At 36.8% G+C, this 22,300-nt stretch overlaps 1 protein-coding gene across 2 annotated transcripts in view; it reads left to right on the top strand.

Moving 5' to 3' along the window:
* Window positions 1-19,466, top strand: part of WDPCP (WD repeat containing planar cell polarity effector) — a 518,631-nt gene extending 499,165 nt beyond the window's left edge. The window contains exons 18-19 of one of the 2 annotated variants that reach the window (XR_004287790.1): window positions 5,866-6,021; window positions 18,928-19,466. Coding sequence is in view for 1 of the 2 variants with exons in the window: in XM_032352246.1 (XP_032208137.1) it covers window positions 5,866-5,885 (20 nt within the window). In the remaining variant the exon portion in view is untranslated. Of the gene's footprint in view, window positions 1-5,865; window positions 6,264-18,927 lie in introns of those variants that run through there. The other variant, XM_032352246.1, reaches the window with a different exon arrangement.
* The last annotated feature ends 2,834 nt before the right edge of the window (window positions 19,467-22,300 follow it).

The raw sequence follows: 22,300 nt of genomic DNA, 5'->3' as shown, positions 1-22,300 counted from the left end.
GGTTAAGTGGCTGCCTTCACCTCTGCTCATGATCCCAGGGTCCTGGGATCAAGCCCTTAATCTAGCTCTTTGCTTGGCAGGGAGCCCGCTTCTCCCTCTGCCTGCCACTCCCGCTCTCTCTCCCCCGCAAAAATAAAAATCTTTAAAAATAAATAAACAAATAATTTTACTTAAAGTCAGTATTTCTACTCTACCACTCAACTATTTACATAAAAGGATAGTTACAAATCATTTTCAGAGGTGTCTGGGTGGCTCAGTCAGTTAAGTGTCTACCTTCAGCTCAGGTCATGGTCCCTGGGCCCTGTGATGGAGTCCCATATCCAGCTCCCTGCTCAGCAGAGACCCTGCTTCTCACTCTCCCACTGCTGCTCTCCGTGCTTGTGCTGTCTGTCAAATAAATAAAATTTTCTAATAAATTTTTAAAAATCATTTTCAGACCATCTCCTGTTAGGAAAAAAGTAAGCTTTACTTAAATTTCCTTTAAATATTTTTAAAATGTATGTCCATTAATTACAAACCACAATCCTCATACTATAACAGCTACTTTTATCTTTTGTGCTCCATTTTGATATTCACCTATGTACATTTAGTTTTTACCTGTTTCATCCAAAAAACAAACAAGTGGAGCAATGTTTTTATAGATTTAACTATTTTGTTCAAAAGCAAATTTGTACTTGTATTATGAGATAAAGTTCAAAATAATATCAGCTTCTGTGTAAAAATTTTTTAAAATATTCTTACCAAGTGGGTTACCTCAATTAAGTGGGAAAATCCAAATAGAATATTTAATGGCACTATTCACCACATAAACCATCAGAGACACCTTTTCCATGAATCTCTATGAAAGTCTAAGAAAAATGTTTGTGAGATCTATTTAAATTTGTAGAATTATACAACTAGTCTAGAAGTGTAGAATTCATCCCACATAAAATAATTTATCCATTGAGCTTTTTTGCTGAATTGCAGCCATATTTCTGTCAGTTCAAATGATGATCTATATATGAGGGATTAATCTGACACAAGACAGTAAAGCTTAATCCTTCAGTATATCATAATCTATTTATTCTGCATGTTAAGAGGATTTCAGATTTTAAAATTATACAAGAAGTGATGCCAGAAATGTACACAGAGTAAGATTTTCCTAAAATATTAAGTTTTAATGTCTATATAACATGAATAGACTTTATTTTAAAATGTCAAAAATGTCGGGGCACCGGAGTGGCTCAGTGGGTCAAGCCTCTGCCTTCGGCTCAGGTCATGATCTCAGGGTCCTGGGATTAAGCCCTGCATCAGGTTCCCTGCTCAGCAGGGAGCCTGCTTCCCCCTCTATCTCTGTCTACTGCTCTGCCTACTTGTGACTTCTCTCTCTGTGTCAAATAAATAAACAAAATCTTTTTTTAAAAAAAAAGTCAAAAAATGTCTAAAGTATCAAATGATTACCTTATTTTAAAATCTCAAATCATTTAATTTTTAAGAGGCAGAATTAAAGTCCTCACTTGGTAACATTTTATATAAAAGATATTAAATCTTAAATACACAAAATTTTTGAAGGGGTGACTAGCTAGAAGTCAGCATGTTCTCATTTTATGGCACTTAATGAAGTTACCACTATTAAGAGAGGAGAGGTGTGCTCATGTAATTCATAAGAGTAAAAGGCATTATCAGACTAAAAGATGAACCCTTGCTTTACTCTGTAATTATTCACACTATATATAAAAAATAAAATTACTCGTGCCATATACAAGAGATGCCACTAATCTCTTCTTTGAAAACCTGTCCTGCTCATAACCCTAGAAGGGAAAGTTCCCTTGCGCCATTTGACCCTGTCCCTTCACTCCCAACCTAACTCCAGAACACAACTGATTGAGCAATTCATTATTCTCTCCTGGGAATTTGGAATTAGAAGATGAGACACTTAATTGTGGGATGCAGAGCTAGAAGTCATGTGGACTATAGGTCTTAGGCTATCACTTTGAAATGGTCTTGATAAGGCCATATGCAAGTAAATATGTGAGCAGGAAAGTCAGTTTATAATGAATAAGAAGAGAGAAGCAAACATGCAGAGAAATGTCAACAAGCCAGCTGGTTCCAGAGAGCTGTTTCCTAAAGGCTGCCAGCAATTGAATGAAATGAAATGCCCTTTAAGATACCAACTCTTTCCAAGAGAGTTTTGCTTGAACCTTTTTGAATGCTTTCTGCTTTCATAAACAAACATTCCTTGATTATGACAATGATTCAGAAAACATTTCATACACAGAGCTTTACAAAATAATTAAGGACTTCCAAAAACAAGACAGAATAAAGAAACAAACTCAAATTTCCTTTAAAATGTCTGAGAACTACTGCTTTTGCAAATATGAACAGCATGAGAGAAATGACACCATTAAATAGATATTGCCCTTTAACCCTCAAAAATCTGCAATAAAGGGGCACCTGGTTGGCTCAGTCAGTGCAGCATGCAACTTTTGATCTTTGGGCTGTGAGTTTGAGCATCACATTGGGCATTGAGCTTACTTTAAAAAAAAAAAAAAATCTGCAATAAAGCACTCAAGGTGTGAAACTTCCTCACCCAGAACCTGGTAACATCTTAGGATGTTAATGTCTAGATTTGAGTATCTACCTACCTCCTTCACATTTGTGTGATTTTTTTTTTCAATCCCTTAGTCTTAAGAGATACAAATTACAAAAAATACTTTGTATTACAAAAAATACAAAGACTATTTTATTCTTTGTGTCACTTGAACATATTTAATCATTGTTCTTTAATCTTTAACTTAGCAGTTATTCTAAGTTTATATTACTGTCTTAATATTTTTACTATCTTACCATTTTAGACTCTTATTTTTATCCTCTTATTTAATATTTCTTAAATTTGTATTCGAGTGCTTCTTTATATTTATTTTATCCATCTTAGATAACTTTATTTTTACTTATTTATTTTTAAGTAAACTCTATGCCCAACATGGGGCTTGAACTCACCCTGAGAGCAAGAGTTACATGCTCTACCAACTGAGCCAGCCAGATGCCCCCAGATTAGATACCTTTTAACCTTATTTATTTTTTCCCTGAATTTAAATTATATATTATAGAATGTTTTTTAAAATACATGAAATTTTTGAAGAATAAAATTTGAAACATCTATTTCTTTTTACTCTTCTGTAAATAGAGGTATACCTCATTTTATTGCACTTTGCTTTACTGGGTTTCATAGAAATTACAGGGGTGTTTTGTTTTGTTTTGTTTATAAACTGAAGGTCTGTGGCAACCTAGCATTGAGTAAGTCATTTTTCCAACAGCAGTTGTTTCTTGTTTCATGTCTGTGTATCATATTTTGATAATTCATCCAATATTTCAAACTCTTTCATTATTATTATATTTGTTATGATGATCTTTTGTCAGTGGTATTTGATGTTACTATTGTAATTGCGTTGGGGCACCACAAACTGAACCCACAAAAGATAACAAAGTTAATAAATGTTCTGTGAGTTCTGACTGCTCCACCAATGGGGAATTTGTTTCTCTCTCCCTTTCCTTAGATCTCCCTACTACCTAGAACACAACAATATTAATATTAAAAAGTCAATCACTAATCCTACAATGGCCTGAAAGTGTTCAACTAAGACAAGGAGTTGCACATTTCTCACTATATATCAGAAGCTAGAAATGATTAAGCTTAGTAAAGATGGCGTGTCAAACACCGAGACAGGTCAAAGTCTAGGCTTCTTGTTCCTAAGAGTTAGTCACATTATGAATACAAAGGAAAAATCCTTGAAGGAAATGAAGGTACTACAACAGTGATCCCACGAATGGTAAGAAAGAGAAACAGCCTTATTTATTGCTGATATGGAAAAAGTTTGAGTGGTCTGGATGGAAGATTAAATCAGCCACAACATTCCCTTAAGCCAAAACCTAATCCAGATCAAGGTCCTAACTCTTCAATTCTATGAAGGCTCAGAAATTTGAGGAAACTGCATAAGAAAAGTTTGAAGCTAGCAGAAATTGGTTTATGCACTTAAGGAAAGAAGAAATCTCCATAACATAAAAGTGTAAAATGAAGCAGCAGATGCTGATGTAGAAGCTGCAGCAAGTTATCCAGAAGATCTAGCTATGATAATTAAGGAAAGTGGCTACACTAAGAAAACAGACTGTCAATGTAGACAAAACAACCTCCTACTGAAAGAAGGTGCCATCTAGGACTCATAGCTAGAAGGAAAGCCAATGCCTACCTTCACAGGACAGGCTCTCTTTAGAGGCTAATGCAGCTGGTGATTTGAAGTTGATGTCAATGCCCACTTACCATTCCCAAAATCCTAGAGCCCTCTAGAATTACACTAAATCTGCTCTGCCTGTGCTCTAGAAATGGAACAACAAAGCCTGCCTTAATGATAGCACATCTGTTTACAACATAGTTTACTGAATATTTTAAGCCCACTGCTGAGAATTACTGCTCAGAAAAAAAGATTTCTCTGAAAAATTACTGCTCATTACCAATGTACCTGAGTTCTGATGGAGATGCAGAATGAGATTTTTATTTATTTTTATTTTTTTTAAGATTTTATTTATTTATTTGACAGACAGATCACAAGTAGGCAGAGAGGCAGGCAGAGAGAGAGGAGGAAGCAGGCTCCCTGCTGAGCAGAGAGCCCGATGTGGGGCTCGATCCCAGGACTCTGGGATTGTGACCTGAGCTGAAGGCAGAGGCTTTAACCCACTGAGCCACCCAGGTACCCCCAGAATGAGATTTATTATGTTTCACGTCTGCTAGCACAACATCCAAACTGCAGTCCAAAGATCAATGAGTCATTTCAACTTTCAAGTCTTATTACTGAAAAAATGTTTTTCAAAAGCTGCCATAGATCCTGATTCATCTGATGGATCTGGCAAAGCAAACTGAAAACTTCTGGAAAGGGCTCCTATGTGGCTCAGTGGGTTAGGCCTCTGCCTTCGGTTCAGGTCATTATCTCAGGGTCCTCAGATGTCCGTGACCCGCATCAGACTCTCTGCTCAGCGGGGAGCCTGCTTTCCCCTTTCTCTTTGCCTCCTCTCTGCCTACTTGTGATCTCTGTGTCAAATAAATAGATAAAATCTTTAAAAAAAGAAAAAAGAAACCTTCTGGAAAGAATTCACCACTCTAGATGCCATTAAGAACATTCAAGATTTATGGGAAGAAGTCAACATGAACAGGAGTTTAGAAGAAGTTGATTCCAACCCTTGTGGATGACCTTGAGGAGTACAAGACATAGGGAGGAAGGAACTCCAGATGCAGTGAAAATAGCGAAAGAATAAGAATTAGATGCAGAGACTGAAGATGGGACTAAATTTCTATGACTGAATCTCATGATGAAACTTAAATGGACTAGGAAAGTTTCTTATGGATGAAGAAAGTGGTTTCTTGATTGGAATCTACTCCTGGTGAAGATGCTATGAAGACCATTGAAATGATGATCAAGGATTAGGACATTACATAAAATCAGTTAATAAGGCAGTGGCAGGGGCACCTGGGTGGCTCAGTGGCTTAAAGCCTCTGCCTTCAGCTCAGATCATCCTGATCCCAGGGTCTTGGGATAGAGCCCTGCATTGGGCTCTCTGCTCCATGGGGGGCCTGATTCCTCCTCTCTCTCTCTGTCTGCTTCTCTGCCTACTTGTGATCTCTGTCTGTCAAGTAAATAAATAAAGTCTTAAAAAAAAAATAAGGCAGTGGTCTTTTATATCTTATCTATAAAAGGATAGATGCCAATTTTGAAAGAAGTCTGCTACTGTTGGTAAAATGCTATCAAATAGCACCCCACTCGCCAGTACAGAGAAACCATTCATGAAAGCAAGAGTCTACTAATGTGGCAAACTTTATTGTTGTCTTGTTTTAAGAAATTGCCAAAGCCACCTGAACCTTCAGCGACAACAACCCTGATCAGTCAGCAGCCATCAATATCAAAGAAGACGCTCCACCACCAAAAATTACAGCTCAGTGAAAGCTCAGAAGATGGTTAGCATATTTTAGCAATAAAGTATTTTTAAATTAAGGTATGTATATATTTTAGACATAATGTTATTGTACACTTAACAAACTAGACTATAGTGTGAACATAACTTTTATATGTACTGGGAAATGAAAAAAATGGTTTGATTTGCTTCATTGCAGTGGTCTAGAACCAAACCTGCAACATCTCTGAGGTAAGACTGTATGTTGTAAAACTGGGATCATATAACATATATGGCTTAGGGTCCTGCTTTCTTTAGTTGAGTATAAAGCAATGACACTTTAATACTCAGCTGTTGATCAGCTTTTAGATAAGTTTCATTTTAGGGTTTATATTAACATTGACAAATTTACATTATTTCTAAATACTTATTTCTGAGTATTTCCTTAAATCAAATTCCTAGAGTTAAAATGGTATGTGGGAAAAAAAATGGTATGTGAAAGAAAATAGCCATATCAGGCTCCCTGTTCAGCGAGGGGCCTATTTATCCCTCCCCCTTTGCCTGCCACTCCCACTGCCTGTGCTCTCCTGCTCTTTAATTTAAAAAAGGAGTTCTGAAACATATCACATTGTTTTCCACAAAGTTTAACACAAATTCTCAGGAAACATGTTTAAATATGATTTTTTTACCTCATCCTCAATAAATTTTCATTGTTTTTATTAATTTGGTAGATTACTTCAGTGCACTGCTTTTATTTTGGAAAATTCCTAAAATATGTATGAGCATCTCATTTATTCTTTCATAACCTGCTTCTTGATCTATTTCGCACTCTTCAATGGAAATATCTTTGATAATTTTGCTGACTATACAATATTACAGACTCTGAAAATGAGGGAGGAAGATGAATAAAACTGAATCACAAAATTTCTTTGTCAAAATCTAACAAAAACAACTGAAGAACATTTTAAAGGCAGAGAAACCAAACAAGAAAGGAGAAACAACCATATGAAGGGGTCCAAAATAAGCCACTGTGGCATACAAATTATTTGAGCTATATGCATTTGACTTTCTAAAACCCCTTATTTGCCAAAATCAGAACTCCCAAAAGAATTCAATTGTCATAAAGCCCCTCCCAAGGAACAATTCTAATTTCTTCCCTAAAAAAGAAGTCAGCACTACACCCAGTTAGATTTTGTCACAAAACTATATATGTATCATCTTTTCTTCTAAGGACCCACTCATCTTTCCAAAAGGTCATTTGCTTTTTCATAAGTGCCCCTTCTCCCCATGCCTCTCTAAGAAGTCACTGTTCTCCCAAAAATGCCCGTCTACTCTACCACCCCCTTTAAGATGCTAGAAGTCCCAAATTCCAAAATCTTCAGTCACATTTAACTCCAGTACAACATACAAAATTAAATCTGTTTTTTTCCTCTTGCTAATATGTCTTTGTTAGTTTAATCTGCAGACCTCTCAAGAGCAAACCTAAGAGGGTGGAGGAAAATTTTTTCCTGACAATTTGTCATAATTTGCAAAAAAAAAAAAAAAAAATGTTGGCTAAAGAAATATGTGTGATGGCTATAATCTTCATCCCACCTCCACCCTAAAGAAGATCTGGAAAGAGAAATGTCAGAAAAGTCACGAGATTTCTCACAAATTGTGCCCTCTCTGAAAAAAAGCAGACTGAGGAATAAGTGGGAAGCTCAGGAAAAAGGGACTGAAAAGATCTTTAGAGCAGACAAACTCCAAATACAACATCTATATCCCAGTGAAGAAATGAGGAAACTTCAGGCCCACTGTTCAAAACATAAGCATAGCTAACAGTCCACAACAGTAAATCAGAATATACCAAAATCGAAAACTAAAAGGAAAGTGAACTATTATAAACTATAAATGTTGAAGTAGAAATAAAGTAAAATGGAATGGAATACTTCTTCCCCGTGGAAGAGAAAGCACCAGGGTTACACAACAAAACAGAGGAATCCATGAGAAATCTGAGATATCCCCCACAGGAAAAGTATACCCCATTTAGAAGAAATGAACCCTGGTTTAGACACAATAAGTTTTGAAGAAAAAGCAGAACCCATTTCTTAAGTTTTTTTTTTTTTTTTTTTTTTTAATTTGACAGAGACAAAGCGAGAGAAGGAGCACAAGCAGGGGGAGTGGGAGTGCGAGAAACAGGCTTCCTGCTGAGTATGGAACTTGATGTGGGGCTCAATCCCAAGACCCTGGCATCATGAGCTGAGCTGAAGGCAGACACTTAACAGATGAACCACCCAGGTGTCCCCACAATCCATTTCCTTTAGAAAAGACTACACAACCCCTATCTGAATTACCCGTATTCCCCTAGCCCTCCCGACTCTAAGAGTATAGAAAGTAAGCACAAATCATTACCCAACCACCAAACTCTAGCTCAGAGAAAATAACCTAGCCACAGAACCAGAAGTCAAGAAGGGGTACATTCTGACTCAGTCAGTGGAACATGTGACTCTTGATCTTGGGGTTGTAGGGCTGAGCCCCACACTGGGTGTAGAGATTACTTAAGAAATTTTTTTTTAATCTTAAAAAAAAAAAAAAAAGTCAAGGAGAATTTAGCCATATTGGATTAAAGAAAATAGAAAGTCAGAAGACTCATCCATATCTTAAGAATGGGCACAAACAAAAGAAATATCAAATCAATCAGAAAATCATATAACAGCATAATGAAAAAAAATGAACTTTCTATATAGAAAACCTACAGATAAAAGCTTAGATTATTAAGATCTTTCTTATTTTCTAATATAAGCACTTGGTACTCTAAATTTCCCTCTATTTTAGTGCTATAAATTTAATGCTACAAATTTCCCTCTATTACTGCACCCCACAAGTATGTATATGTTTGCCTGTAATTTTTTAAGATTTTCTTTATGACAGAGAGAGATAGCCAGAGACGGAACACAAACACGGTGGAGCTGGGGAGGGAGAAGCAAGCTCCCCACCAAGCAGGGAGCCCAATACAGGGCTGGATTCCAGGACCAGGATGCCAGGATCATGACCAGAGCCACAGGCAGACACCCAACAACTGAGCCACCCAGACGCCCCTGTATTTTCATTTAAATTCAATTTGAGCTGTTGTAATTTAACCTTGAGACTTCTTTCATCTTCTTTGACCCACAGGTTATTTAGAATTATGTTGTCTAATTTCCAAATATTTGTGTATTTTCCAGACACCTTTTTATACTGTTTTGGAATTTAATTCCAACATTTTTAGAGAACAGACTTTGTATGGTTTAAGTTTTTAAAACTTTCTTAAGGTTTGTTTCATGCCCCAGGATATGGTGTATCTTGCCCAGGGGAGAGCAAACTATGGCCTATTTTTATACAAAAATTCAGTCCCTGACAACTTCTGTATGGTTCAATGAAATAGTAATTATTTTTACACTTTAAATGATGAAAATATCAAAAGAGCATTTCATGACCTGTGAAAAATTACATGAAATTCAAAGTTCAACATCCATAAATAAAGTATTATTGGAACATAACCAAACTTATTTATTTATGAATTATCTAAGGCTGCTTTTGCACTACAGTGGCAGATTTGAATAGTTGTGACAGAGACCACACAGCTCACAGTACCTAAATATTTACTATCTGGCCTTTTACATGAAACATTTGCTGATCCTATTCTTTGTATATGTTCTATAAGCACCTGAAAAGAATATACATTTTATTCTTTTGGGTCTTGTATTCTCTATTTCAATTAGATCCAGTTAGTTGATGCTATTCATATGTTCTATATCTTTGTTGATTTTATCACTTACTGAAAGGAATGTTGAAATTTTCACCTACAAGTGGATTTGCTCATTTCTCCTTTCAATTCTACCAGTTTTTGCATCATGTATTTTTTTGAAGCTCTGTTCTTAAGTAGATAAATATTTAGAATTGTTAAGTCTTCTTGGTTCTTTATCACTGTGTAATATCCTTGGTAATTTTCCTTGCTCTGAAGTGTACTTTGCCTGATATTAACATAGCCACACCAAATATTTTACTAGTATTTTAACAGTATATCTATTTCCATCCTTTCCTTTTAACCTCCTATAGCACTAAACTTAGAATGGGTTTCTTGTGGACAGACTATAATATAATCTTTTTTTTTTTTAAATTTATTTGACAGACAGAGATTACAAGTAGGCAGAGAGGCAGGCGGAGAGAGAGGAAGGAAGGCAGGCTCCCCGCTGAGCAAAGAGCCCAATGCAGGGCTCAATCCCAGGACGCTGGGATCATGACCTGAGCAGAAGGCAGAGGCTTTAACCCACTGAGCCACTCCTGGACCCCTATAATAGAATCTTTTTAAAAATTATAATTGAATCTAACAACTGCTATCTTTCGATTGTTGTATTTAGACCATTTATATTTAATATAAATATTGATGTTTGGATTTAGGACTACCATTTTATTGTTTTCTGTTTGTCCTTCTGTTTTCATTCTGTGTTTTCTCTTTCTTGCCTTTACTGGGATTATTTGAATATTTTTTTCAGTATTTCATTTTAATGTATTGTGGTTTTTATCTTTTTTTTTAGTGGTTGCTGTAGAGATTTACAATAAATTGACTTAACTTTGCACAGGCTTCTTAAAATTACTTTTTCCTCTTTTTAACAAGTTTTACTGTAGTAAGAACCCTTAATACAAGATCTATCTATGCCCTTAACAGATTTTTGACTGTACCACATAGCACTTGTTTTTTTTTTTAAGATTTTATTTATTTATTTATTTGACAGAGATCACAAGTAGGCAAAGGGGTGGGGGGAGGCTCCCTGCCAAGCAGAGAGCCTGATGCAGGGCTCCATCCCAGGACTCTGGGATCATGACCTGAGCTGAAGGCAGAGGCTTTAACCCACTGAGCCACACAGATGCCCCAACATAGTACTTGTTAACTGTAGGCAAAACGTTGTACAGCAAATCAATACAACTTACCCATTTTGCCTAACTGAAATTGTATACCTGTTGGCTAATAACTCCCTGTTTCCCCTCCCTGAGTCCCTGGCAACCACAGAGAATCATTATTTTTACAATTCAATGAAATATAAAATCTTGGGCACCTGGGTGGCTCAGTGGGTTAAGCCGCTGCCTTCAGCTCAGGTCATGATCTCAGGGTCCTGGGATCGAGTCCCGCATCGGGCTCTCTGCTCAGCAGGGAGCCTGCTTCCCTCTCTCTCTCTCTCTCTGCCTGCCTCTCTGTCTACTTGTGATCTCTCTCTGTCAAATAAATAAATAAAATCTTTTTTTAAAAAAAAAGGAAATATAAAATCTTAACATCATACAGACCTCTTGACCTTCCCCCTTCATATTGTCGTTATCTCATCAACTACACTAACAGATATTGAAAACCCCATCTGATAGTGGGGTTTTTCCCCCAATTGTAAAACATATGCTAGAGAACTTGAAAAAAATAAGAATTGCCTATTATGTTACCCAACAATTTATCATTTCAGCTATTTGTACAAACTAACAGACTGGTACCACTGAAATGTATCATTATCTATCTCAGTCATCAGCTCATCCAGTAACCTTTCTCCACTTCCCTAGCCAATTCCTTTCCATTCTACATTGTTTCCTCAAACCAACCATCCAGCTATTTGTCCTCTTTTTTATTTATTTATTTATTTATTTATTTGACAGACAGAAATCACAAGTAGGCAGAGAGGAAGGCAGAGAGAGAGGAGGAAGCAGGCTCCCTGCCTAGCAGAGAGCCTGATATGGGGCTTGATCCCAGGATTTGGGATCATGACCTGAGCCGAAGGCAGAGGCTTTAACCCGCTGAGCCACCAAGGTGCCCCAGCTATTTGTCCTCTTAATCTGAGCAAATGAACATGCCTCCTAATTCACTGATAAGGCACATCCAGTCAGGAACTCCTCAAATTCTTGTTATCACACTACACTGACCCATACCATACCTATCCATTTCTTAATGCTGGATTACAGGGATGACTGAACAAGTAGCTGCCTGAGTACCAATCTATGAGAAGTACTTTAACATCACTGGAATAAACAGGACCATTTAAATCAATTACTTCATAGCTTCAAATGACAGCATTTGGTAGAAAATTTTTAAATATTTCTTATTAACACTAACATATCCCCATCAAGTATTTTTGCAAATTATATCTATGTATTAAATCATACAATGATATTAAAGGTTACACTACCAGTCCTGATCTAGATAACCAACAGTTACTTGAAACTTACAGTCAAAATCTGAAGATTTTAAATTAAACCATGCATTGCATGGTGCTATTTACCAGGAACAAGCAATTTATTTTTTATCCTAAATTTGAAAACTTTAGTATGCCTCACAGGAAGCTGTCTGGTTCAGAAAACAGCATAAGAAAACTGACTAAAGAACCAAAATATAGAAAAGTGAGAAGCATGCTGCCAACATAAAAACCAGGAGAAAAAAATAACTTTAAAATATATTTTGAGCATGTCTTTCCCACTTTAATAATTTATTCAACAATATTATTGAGCACCAATTATGTGCTAGGTAAACACGTAATTGGGAATGTATTTCTGGGAAACAAGACAAACAAGGGTCCCTGCTCTTGAGGTAGTATCTGGGAGAAGTAGATAATAAATAGATGACAGTAATATATAATAATGGGTACTACTGGGGAAAAAACAGATAATGTGAGAGAGAAGACTGGGCTGGCAAGGCTATTAGAGACTGAAAGTCGGAAGGAAAGGCCACAGTGAGGTGTGTATGATCTAAAGGATAAAAAGAAACCCACCATGCCACGGTAAAGCAGGGGTGGAAAGAGAATACCCAAGCAAAGGGAATACCAAGTCTCCCCCCAAAATGATCTTGAACTTTGAAGAACAGAAGAATTCTCTGTGGCTGAAATATAATCAGCAAAGGAATAAACTCTAGGCAATGATGGCAGAAAGGTAGGGAGAAGTCAGACCACATAAAACTTTATGGGCCACTCAAACTTTAATGAATGTATATATAGATAATGATATCTAGTCATAAGTTATAAGAAAACAATTTTTTTAAACAAAGTTAAAAATGTTAAGCCATGATCAGACACATGAAAAAATGTTCATCATCCCTAGCCATCAGGGAGATTCAAATTAAAACCACACTGAGATACCACCTTACACCAGTTAGAATGGCCAAAATTAGGAAGACAGGAAACAACATGTGTTGGAGGGGATGTGGAGAAAGGGGAACCCTCTTCCACTGTTGGTGGGAATGCAAGTTCGTGCAGCCTCTTTGGAGAACAGTGTGGAGATTCCTCAAGAAATTAAAAATAGAACTTCCCTATGACCCTGCAATTGCACTACTGGGTATTTACCGCAAAGACACAGATGTCGTGAAAAGAAGGGCCATCTGTACCCCAATGTTTACAGCAGCAATGGCCACGGTCACCAAACTGTGGAAAGAACAAGATGCCCTTCAACGGAGGAATGGATAAGGAAGATGTGGTCCATATGCACTATGGAGTATTATGCCTCCATCAGAAAGGATGAATACCCAACTTTTGTAGCAACATGGACGGGACTGGAAGAGATTCTGCTGAGTGAAATAAGTCAAGCAGAGAGAGTCAATTATCATATGGTTTCACTTATTTGTGGAGCATAACAAATAGCATGGAGGACATGGGGAGTTAGAGAGGAGAAGGGAGTTGGGGGAAATTGGAAGGGGAGGTGAATCATGAGAGACTATGGACTCTGAAAAACAATCTGAGGGTTCTGAAGGGGCGGGGGGGTGGGAGGTCGAGGTACCAGGTGGTGGGTATTACAGAGGGCACGGATTGCATGGAGCACTGGGTGTGGTACAAAAGCAATGAATACTGTTATGCTAAAAATAAATTTAAAAAAATTTTTTTAAATGTTAAGCCATGTTCTGTGCATCTGGGAACTTTATTACAAATAAAATGATAGATGTATGTATGTAAAATTTTTTACTAGAAAGTCAGTATCTTCCTGCCCTCAGTAAAATAAATATTTGAAAGTATGCCTACTTAGATTTTGCTTTCTGCTCTCTTATTTTCATTATGGAATAGGAATCACTTCTCCTGAGCTCTGGGGCGCATCTCTACCCACCAGAGCCTCTGATAGGTCATGTATAAACTGTGTAAGAGAAAAGTGCCTCCTCTGGGCACATGATCCCTACACAAGGGCATAAATTCAGCAGGAAAAGCACCAGATTTCAGCCCCTCCTCACCCACTCGGCCCAGCATCCTTACACATAACCATTTAAGATGGCCTTACCAACTGCCTCCTCAGAAACTGTACTCCATCAACTAACGCCTCTCCTGTGACTTCAGCTGCTCCCTCATTAGCAAAGGACATACACATCAGAAACTGTTTAAAGTTATGCCTTTCTCCTTGAGAAATGCAGAGCATTATTACATATTTACCATTATGTACTGCCAAAGCCTGACAAAGTGCTAAGACTTTGAATGTTCTATTAACTTAAAATACATGATCAAAATTACAGTAGTTCAAAAGTTATCCCTTTATTAGAAACCACTTATCTTTATTTGGGTAGCTTTAAAATCATGTATACACCTAGTTATTTGTAATCTACACCCTACTTCCTATGGGTGTGAGATATATCACAGTTTGAGAATGAATTTTTGGATCATCTATAATTCCAACTACCATATATCTGAATCCTGGCATTACAGCTTATTATCCTGCCAAAAATAATGATGCAAAAACTGGCAGAGATGCTGATTTGTCTGTCAAGAAAATCTTTTTAAAATAATATAACATTTTAAAATGTCCTAGTCAGCACTTAAAACTTTCAGATGTTTCTAAGCAGACTATGTTCCTTAACATGGACTATAATTTAGTAACAGCAAATGACTAATTTTTTATTATACCTTCACAACTGATAAGCTAGAAAATTATTAAGACCACATGTAAAGTCTAATAAGATTAAAATTGGGCTTATTGGGCTTAAGTGGGTAGGAGAAGAATAAATGAAACAAGATGGGATTGGGAGGGAGACAAACCATAAGTGACTCTTAATCTCACAAAACAAACTGAGGGTTGCTGGGGGGAGGGGGTTTGGGAGAAGGGGGTGGGATTATGGACATTGGGGAGGGTATGTGCTTTGGTGAGTGCTGGGAAGTGTGTAAACCTGGTGATTCACAGACCTGTACCCCTGGGGATAAAAATATATGTTTATAAAAAATAAAAAATTAATTAACAAAAAAAGATTAAAATTGCATATGAGTTACATTACTTAAGGAATTTTAATTTTTTTAAACTTTATTTTAATAATGCACACATTGTGATGGTTACACAAATCGCTCACTTTCACCTCTGCTCTCCAATCTAAGAAATGCCTGCAGATTAGAGGGGCCTATAACACCTTTCAGCAAATTAAACACTTTGACTTTGGACATGCTTTGAGAATGTCTTGAAGTAACCCCAGAGCAAAGACAGAATTTATGCTTCAAAAAATAAGCTTTCAGATAAAAATCACAGCTCATTTGCTCTGAACAAAGTATTTTATCCAGCTCTTCTTCAGCCACTGGTACAACAAAATTGACCTTTGTCATGCATCACTGATTTGGTCATCTCATATTCCACAGATAAGTAGGGAACCCTTAATTACAAAATGCTTTTTTCTTTTAACAGTAATAATATAGTCCAATTTTGGAAAAATTACATATTACCCATAATTCTACCTCCCTAAAAACAAACAGCTTTCCCTTTTTAAAGTATCCAGTCATTTTATATAAAAGGCCATTCATATGAAAAACCTTAAAAGGAAGTTGTGGGGTTTTGTCCAATACACTGAGCTAGATAGCTGAAACGGAAGAAGTCACATTCAAATCAAAGTCAGAAAACTGGTCCAGCAGATCTCAGATGGAAAGATACAAATATTGTAAAACTCCAGAATATGAGTGACTTGCTTAAACAGCGATTTAACCATATTTTAAAACAAATCATGAGCTGCAATGTTAAGAGTTTTAACCCTATTCAACTTTATCTAAAACTTTCCAGATAATTTACAAATAAAATGATATGTGATCTTCTTATCATTGCTTTTTGCTTCACAATAATCTTGGTGAAGGGGCAGGGAGCAAGGAGTACTGACAAAGTGAGGCTAGCCATGTATTAACTGCAGAAGCTTTTGATAGGTACCTAAGAGTTCACTGTATTTCCCAACTTTAGTTTATATCCAAAATTTTCCAAAAAAGAAAGTAAACAACTTACCAAGAAAACCTAAGACTGTACAAGCTCAAACAAATAAACTAACAAAAATCAAGGCTTGTCTTTCACATGTTAATTCAAGTATCATCACAGCGAAGTCACTCTACCAAAAATGAACTGACCATATTGCCATTCAGAGAAATTGGAACTTATCCACTATTAACAGGGTCAGTCTGATGACAACACACTGAGGGATTCTTCAAAATACTTGCTGCAGATGTCAGAAAACCTCTAAAAAAATGAAGAAGAGGCCACTCATTAACTCAACCATTCATGCAACAAATATTTATTAAGCACTTATTCTGTGCCAGGCCCTCTTCTAGGCACTGGAGTCGCCTCAATAAATAAAAGAGATAAAAATTCCTATAGAGTTTGTATTCTAATGGGGAGGGAATGGGAAAATAATATAATAAATAAATTACATAGTACTGGTGGGTTATAGATGCTATGGGAAAAAAATATAGCAAGATAAGAGAGCACTGAAATAGGGGTGTGGCAATTTTTAAGGAGGATAATCAGGACAGCCTCATTGAGAAAACGACATTTGACTGAAGACTTGAAAGAGAAAAGAAAGTGAGGCCTGTGGATATCTAGACAAAGTTCTAGAATACGGAACAGGGAGAGAGATGCTTGACGGATTAAAAAAAAAAGAGGCAGAATACCAGAGTGGCTAGAGCATGATGATCAAGAAGAAATAGGGTGGAGAAGGAGGTTGGGAAGATAAAGGGATATGGTTGGGATTAGGCCTTGGTAGACCACTATAAAAACTAACTTTATAATGTGTTAAACAGCCAAAATGAAGGATTTCCAGCAAAGAAGTTAGAGGACTACCCCTTTTCTAGTCTGCTTTGACTCTGAGGTTCTAGTGTAGCCATGACCCAAATGGTTGCTTTCTTGTTTTCACCCAACGTCTGATAATCAACCCCCTATCAAATGGTGACTGCTATGGAGGGGCTCCTACTCATGGGTATTATTCCTAGAAATGATAGTCTTTGCCTCTTAGTCATCAAAAATCCCCCTCTTGGAGGTGGATATAGTGTCACCTCTAGAAGGTGACCTACCCAACCCAGTCATAAGAATTTGTTCCTGCTTTTGACAAACAGAAATAATTTGCATTAACACTAGGTTTTAGATTATGCAAAATGGCAAAATAACTGGCTTGGTATCAGATGATTAAAAATCTAAACTCAAGTACTTAGTAATAGCTAAATGATCTTGACAAGTTATTTAACCTTCCCTTGCCTCAGTTCTTATAATTTATAAAAGGAGAATAAAAACATCTAAACTCACTTGAGGATTATGTGAATTAAGTAAAAAGAATCTGTCCCAGTGCCTAGATCTAATGGATATTTCATAAATGTTAAATCCATTACCTGGAAGCATTTGAGAAGTCAATCCTAGAAACTGTCCCCCAAGATTCTGGGGACACCCAAGATAGGAAAGAAAAAAGTCACACTAGTTTAAGTGGGAATGACTGTTTGAAGTTTAATAGTTGAGGCCACTGTGCAGCAGCACTTTAATAAACTATCTATGCTCCTGGCCACCACCTTGAGCCAAGAACCACTCCTGGGATTAGAGATGCTGTTCCCATGGACACCATGGTGTCGGGCTGTGTCTGCATATTCTATACAAGGACACTTGTCCTTCCCCTTTGTAAACTACATCTGACAGGGATTAAAACAATATGAACGGGGGAAAAAAGATTTATCTTTGCATCACATTTAAAATTTTCCGTATTTTTTAATTTGATGCCTTCATTTTCAAGAGAAAGCTTTCAGATTAAGTTTCCCAAAATAGGTTGCTTTCTAGACATAGTATGAACGTGGCTAATATAAACCTATAGGTCTTTCACCAAAATTCTCAAAAAATTAAAAGACCCCAACCCTCAAGTTTATTACTTTGTGGGAATTTTCCTGAAAGAGGAAAAAAATAAAAAACTTTCCTCTTATTTGGAAGTGAATACTTACACTTATGTATCAATATTGAAAAAAAAAAATCCTAAAATCATTTGACTATGTTTTAGTTGCCAGCCCTTGGATTTTATAGATATGCAGGCATTTTTATAGTAACTAACATTTGCGTCTTGTTCCTCCTTATTTTGTACCTTAGTTAACCTGGGGGAAAATATGAGGCAGACTGCATGACAAATGAATGTTCATGTCCTTGCCTTTATAAGTGATAAGTGATACTTTCCCTCATTTTCTTCAAAATTTTTTTCTTTAACTTTTTTTTGTAGCAACTAAATATCAGTAGTTTGCCATTTACTTCATAAATTGGCAAATGTAGTAAAACAGAATTCTCCTGGCTCTCTTAAGTGGAGGGATTTTGTTGCTAAGGAAGGGGCAAAGACTGCTTTTCCAAGCAATGTTTCAGTATAAAAAGGTGCCTCTGTGTAATTGTGAATTGTCCACTCTGACTAACCACTTGTCCCCTTTTCCAGGGGAGGATAAGGAATGCTGCCTTGGTGTGCAGCAGCAGTTCTGGGTCATCTGGATAGATGAGATATCACCATTCCAGGTTTTCATCTCCAGTGCTAAACCAAACTAGACAGAGTCAGGTTTCTGGAAAATTTCTTCAACTACCTGGGCATCTTCCTATTAATCAGCTTGTCTCTTTTGGACTCCTCTGTTGTTCTGTCTTAATAAAGCTAAGATGCCCAACTCTAATTAAACAGCTCATTGCTTCTCCCATCATAAGTGTGCTTGCATTTTCTTTCCTGGCTAGAGCACCCCCCCTCAAAACAGGTAATACTCTCTGACAACTGCATTTTGGAAAACTCAAACCTTATGTTCCTCTTTGCAGGTCCTGGAGCAGAAACGACATGTTTCTATGTCATTAATATTTGGTAGAAATCACCTACTTTGCCATCCTACGAGAGACAAGCTGTCTCCTTCCTGAACCTGGGGAGGAAGAAACCTGGGATCAACAGCCTATAAGTTGGTGTTTCATACACAGGTTTACCTACTTTTAATCTTGATAAACTTCAAGGATTTTTTTTTTTAATCACATTTTGGTACTGTGGATCATCTGTCACCGATGGTCAGAATTCCATGGTAGCAAAGTGGTTTTCTCCATTTAGAAAAGACAGCTTTGCTACACTTAACAACATTAGGAATTATTTCTAAGATGAACATGGAGGGTCTAAAAGTAAAAGCACTTTTGTAAATATATGCTATCTTATCTGGAGCTGTTGCTTTTTTTTCTTAAAGAGTTTAAAGGAAGAATATATTTAAACCACATAAACAAAATGGTATTACATAAGAAAAAATAATGTAACAATTTATGTAAGTACCTAACATATGAGCATGCTCTTAAACCTAAAACAAAAAATAAAAAGGTAATATGAGACCATATGTGTGTGTGTGTGTGTATATACCTACATATTTAAACGGTGTGCATTGAAGAATTCTCTAATCTAGGGGCACCTGGGTGGCTGAGTGGGTTAAGCCTCTGCCTTCAGCTCAGATCATGATCTCAATGTCCTGGAATTGAGCACCGCATCGGGCTCTCTGCTCAGCAGGGAGCCTGCTTCCCCCTCTCTCTGCCTTCCTCTCTGCCTACTTGTGATCTCTCTCTCTCTGTCAAAAAAATAAATAAAAATCTTAAAAAAAGAAAGAATTCTCTAATCTAAAACATTTAAAATTGTGGGGAATACTGTTCATGATACAGAAAAACAATTGTTAAAATAGGCACACTCACATTTCTTTTAAAAATATGTTGCCAAAGATAAAATTCACCTGAGCACTCATTTCTCAGATGTGCAAAAACTATGAAGTTGTTAATCACAAGATACTGCCTCCCACTTTTGCATTTTGAGTTTCAACACTGATTGGTATGAATTATGAATTACAATTACTGTTATTTTTTAGTGTTTCTGCCAAGCTCCCTACAGAATGCATCTCTTTAATATGAATACTTAAAACAATAATACTATTTGTACATAAAATCACTTCCTTCATGTTCTTTCAAAAAAAATAGGCACGATATTTAGGAAATAGTTATTACCACAGTGTTTTAGAAAATTCTGCAACTGTTCATATTGACAAACATTCCAACACTATTTTCCTCAGATAAATTCACCAGGCTGATGCTTCTTTTTTCTTTTGGATGTAGAGCATGGAGGTGCCAGAGTCACTGTTTCCTTCTCATTTTCTTCCAGCAAATTTGTATATGACCATGGTAACCAATCCCTTGCTGGGGTATCAAGTTCTCCATAAAGTCCAACACATTCTTCCTCAGAGATAAACAGTGAGATAACATCTTTAAAAAAAAAAAAAAGATTTCTTTGTATCAGAGAGGGAGAAAGTACAAGCACACACATGCGGGGAGGAGTAGAGGGAAAGACTCTTCAAGCAGATCCCCCACTGTTGGCATGCAACCCCCCAACTCCCCACCCGACCCTTACTTGGGCTGGATACCAAGACCCATGAGATCATGACCTGAGTCAAAACCAGGAGTTGGTCGCTTAACTGACTGAGCCACCAAGTGGGTGACTTGGGGTGACTTGAACATCCCAAGATAACATCTTCTTCTACCATACTAAGTAAGGTCTTACCAACATTATATGGAAAATAGTTTTTTGGTTTTTGTGGGGTTTTAGTGCTTTTTTTAAATTTTCTTTTTATTTAATTTTATTTTTTCAGTGTTCCAAGATTCATTGGAAAAATAGTTTTTTTTTTTTTTCTTTCATCATGTTTAGTCTAGTGAGGAAAGAGACCAATCACAATTAATCTGAAGCATTTATTGATTATCCTCTCTCAACTTGCTGGAACTACTGATACGTTGTTAAACATAGCAAAGGGCTGTTATACATTCTGGTTAAAGGAACTAGGGGCATTTTAGAAGCAGAGGTTGAGTGGACCCAAATGTGGAGTCTACTTTTTGATCCAATCATGTTGTTTCTATTATTGATGAGGAATGAAGTGTTCCCAATATTGGGATAAAGACTGGAGTCTTTATTTCCTCTATTATATTATTTTCTCTGAAATTTGGTATGATAATCACAGATTTCCTACCAGGTGGTAGTTTGAAATTAGTAATTCTGTATCCTCTGTGTGATGATAATGCAAGTGAGTTACAAAACTACAATATTTATCAACCAAGAAACAGAATCACCTCTTCAAGTAGGTGAAGGAATTTAGCAGAAAATTTTATTATTTGAAGACATCTGCAATAAATATTTGGCAAGAAGTAACAGTGTCTATATATTTTGTGTTCTTTCTAGTCTTTAGAGCATTTCATTCTCTTTGGCTTTTCATCTGACCATCGATGTTGCTTAGGGTTTCTCCAAAAATTTAGCTTATTTCTATGTTCAGCATTTTTTTTTAAATATTTTATTTTTAGGGTGCCTGGGTGGCTCAGTGGGTTAAGCCTCTGCCTTCAACTCAGGTCCCCATCCCAGAGTCCTGGGATTGAGGCCCACATCGGGCTCTCTGCTCAGCAGGGATCCTGCTTCCCCCTCTCTCTCTGCCTGCCTGTGATTTCTCTGTCAAATAAATAAACAAAGTCTAAAAAAACCCAGAGGTTTTATTTTTAAGTAATCTCTACACCAATGTGGGACCAGAACTTACAACCCCAAGATCAAGAGCTGCATGCTGAGGGGCCCTTTGGTGGCTCAGCAGGTTAAGCAGCTGCCTTTGGCTTAGGTTATAACCCCGGGGTCCTGAAATTGAGCCCCCCATTGAGCAGGAAGCCCTCTTCTCCCTTTCCTCCTGGCTCAGCTCACTAGCTCTGTCTCTCAAATAAACAAATTTTTAAAACCTTAAAAAAAAAAAAAAAAAAGACTTGCATGATCTACTGAGCCAGCCAGGTGCCCCCTTGGTACCTTTTTAGAGATACATTTATATATTTTACACCTACTTCTGTCTTCTCCAACTTGCATATAATCTCTTCATGAATTTTTTTGAATTATTAACAAAAGGAAATTTTTAACAATCAACATTCAATCCACAACAGATTTAAGACCAGATTTTTCAACAAAGAAGACTTGGTATTAACCTATTTCACCAATTTTGGCCATTCCATCTTCCTGCCACTTTTAGAATGATATCAAAGTCAATTGTGTGGTAATGATTTTTCACAAGTTTTTCGTAACCTTTCCTAAGTTTATTAAATTTAAACGTCCAGTATTGAATTGTTCTATAATATTCTTGGTGGAATTGGTGGAATAGAAATA

The sequence above is a fragment of the Mustela erminea genome, chromosome 7 (assembly GCF_009829155.1).
Source record: "Mustela erminea isolate mMusErm1 chromosome 7, mMusErm1.Pri, whole genome shotgun sequence".
Classification (NCBI taxonomy): domain Eukaryota; kingdom Metazoa; phylum Chordata; class Mammalia; order Carnivora; family Mustelidae; genus Mustela; species Mustela erminea.
This window is presented reverse-complemented; position numbering and strand designations above follow the sequence as displayed.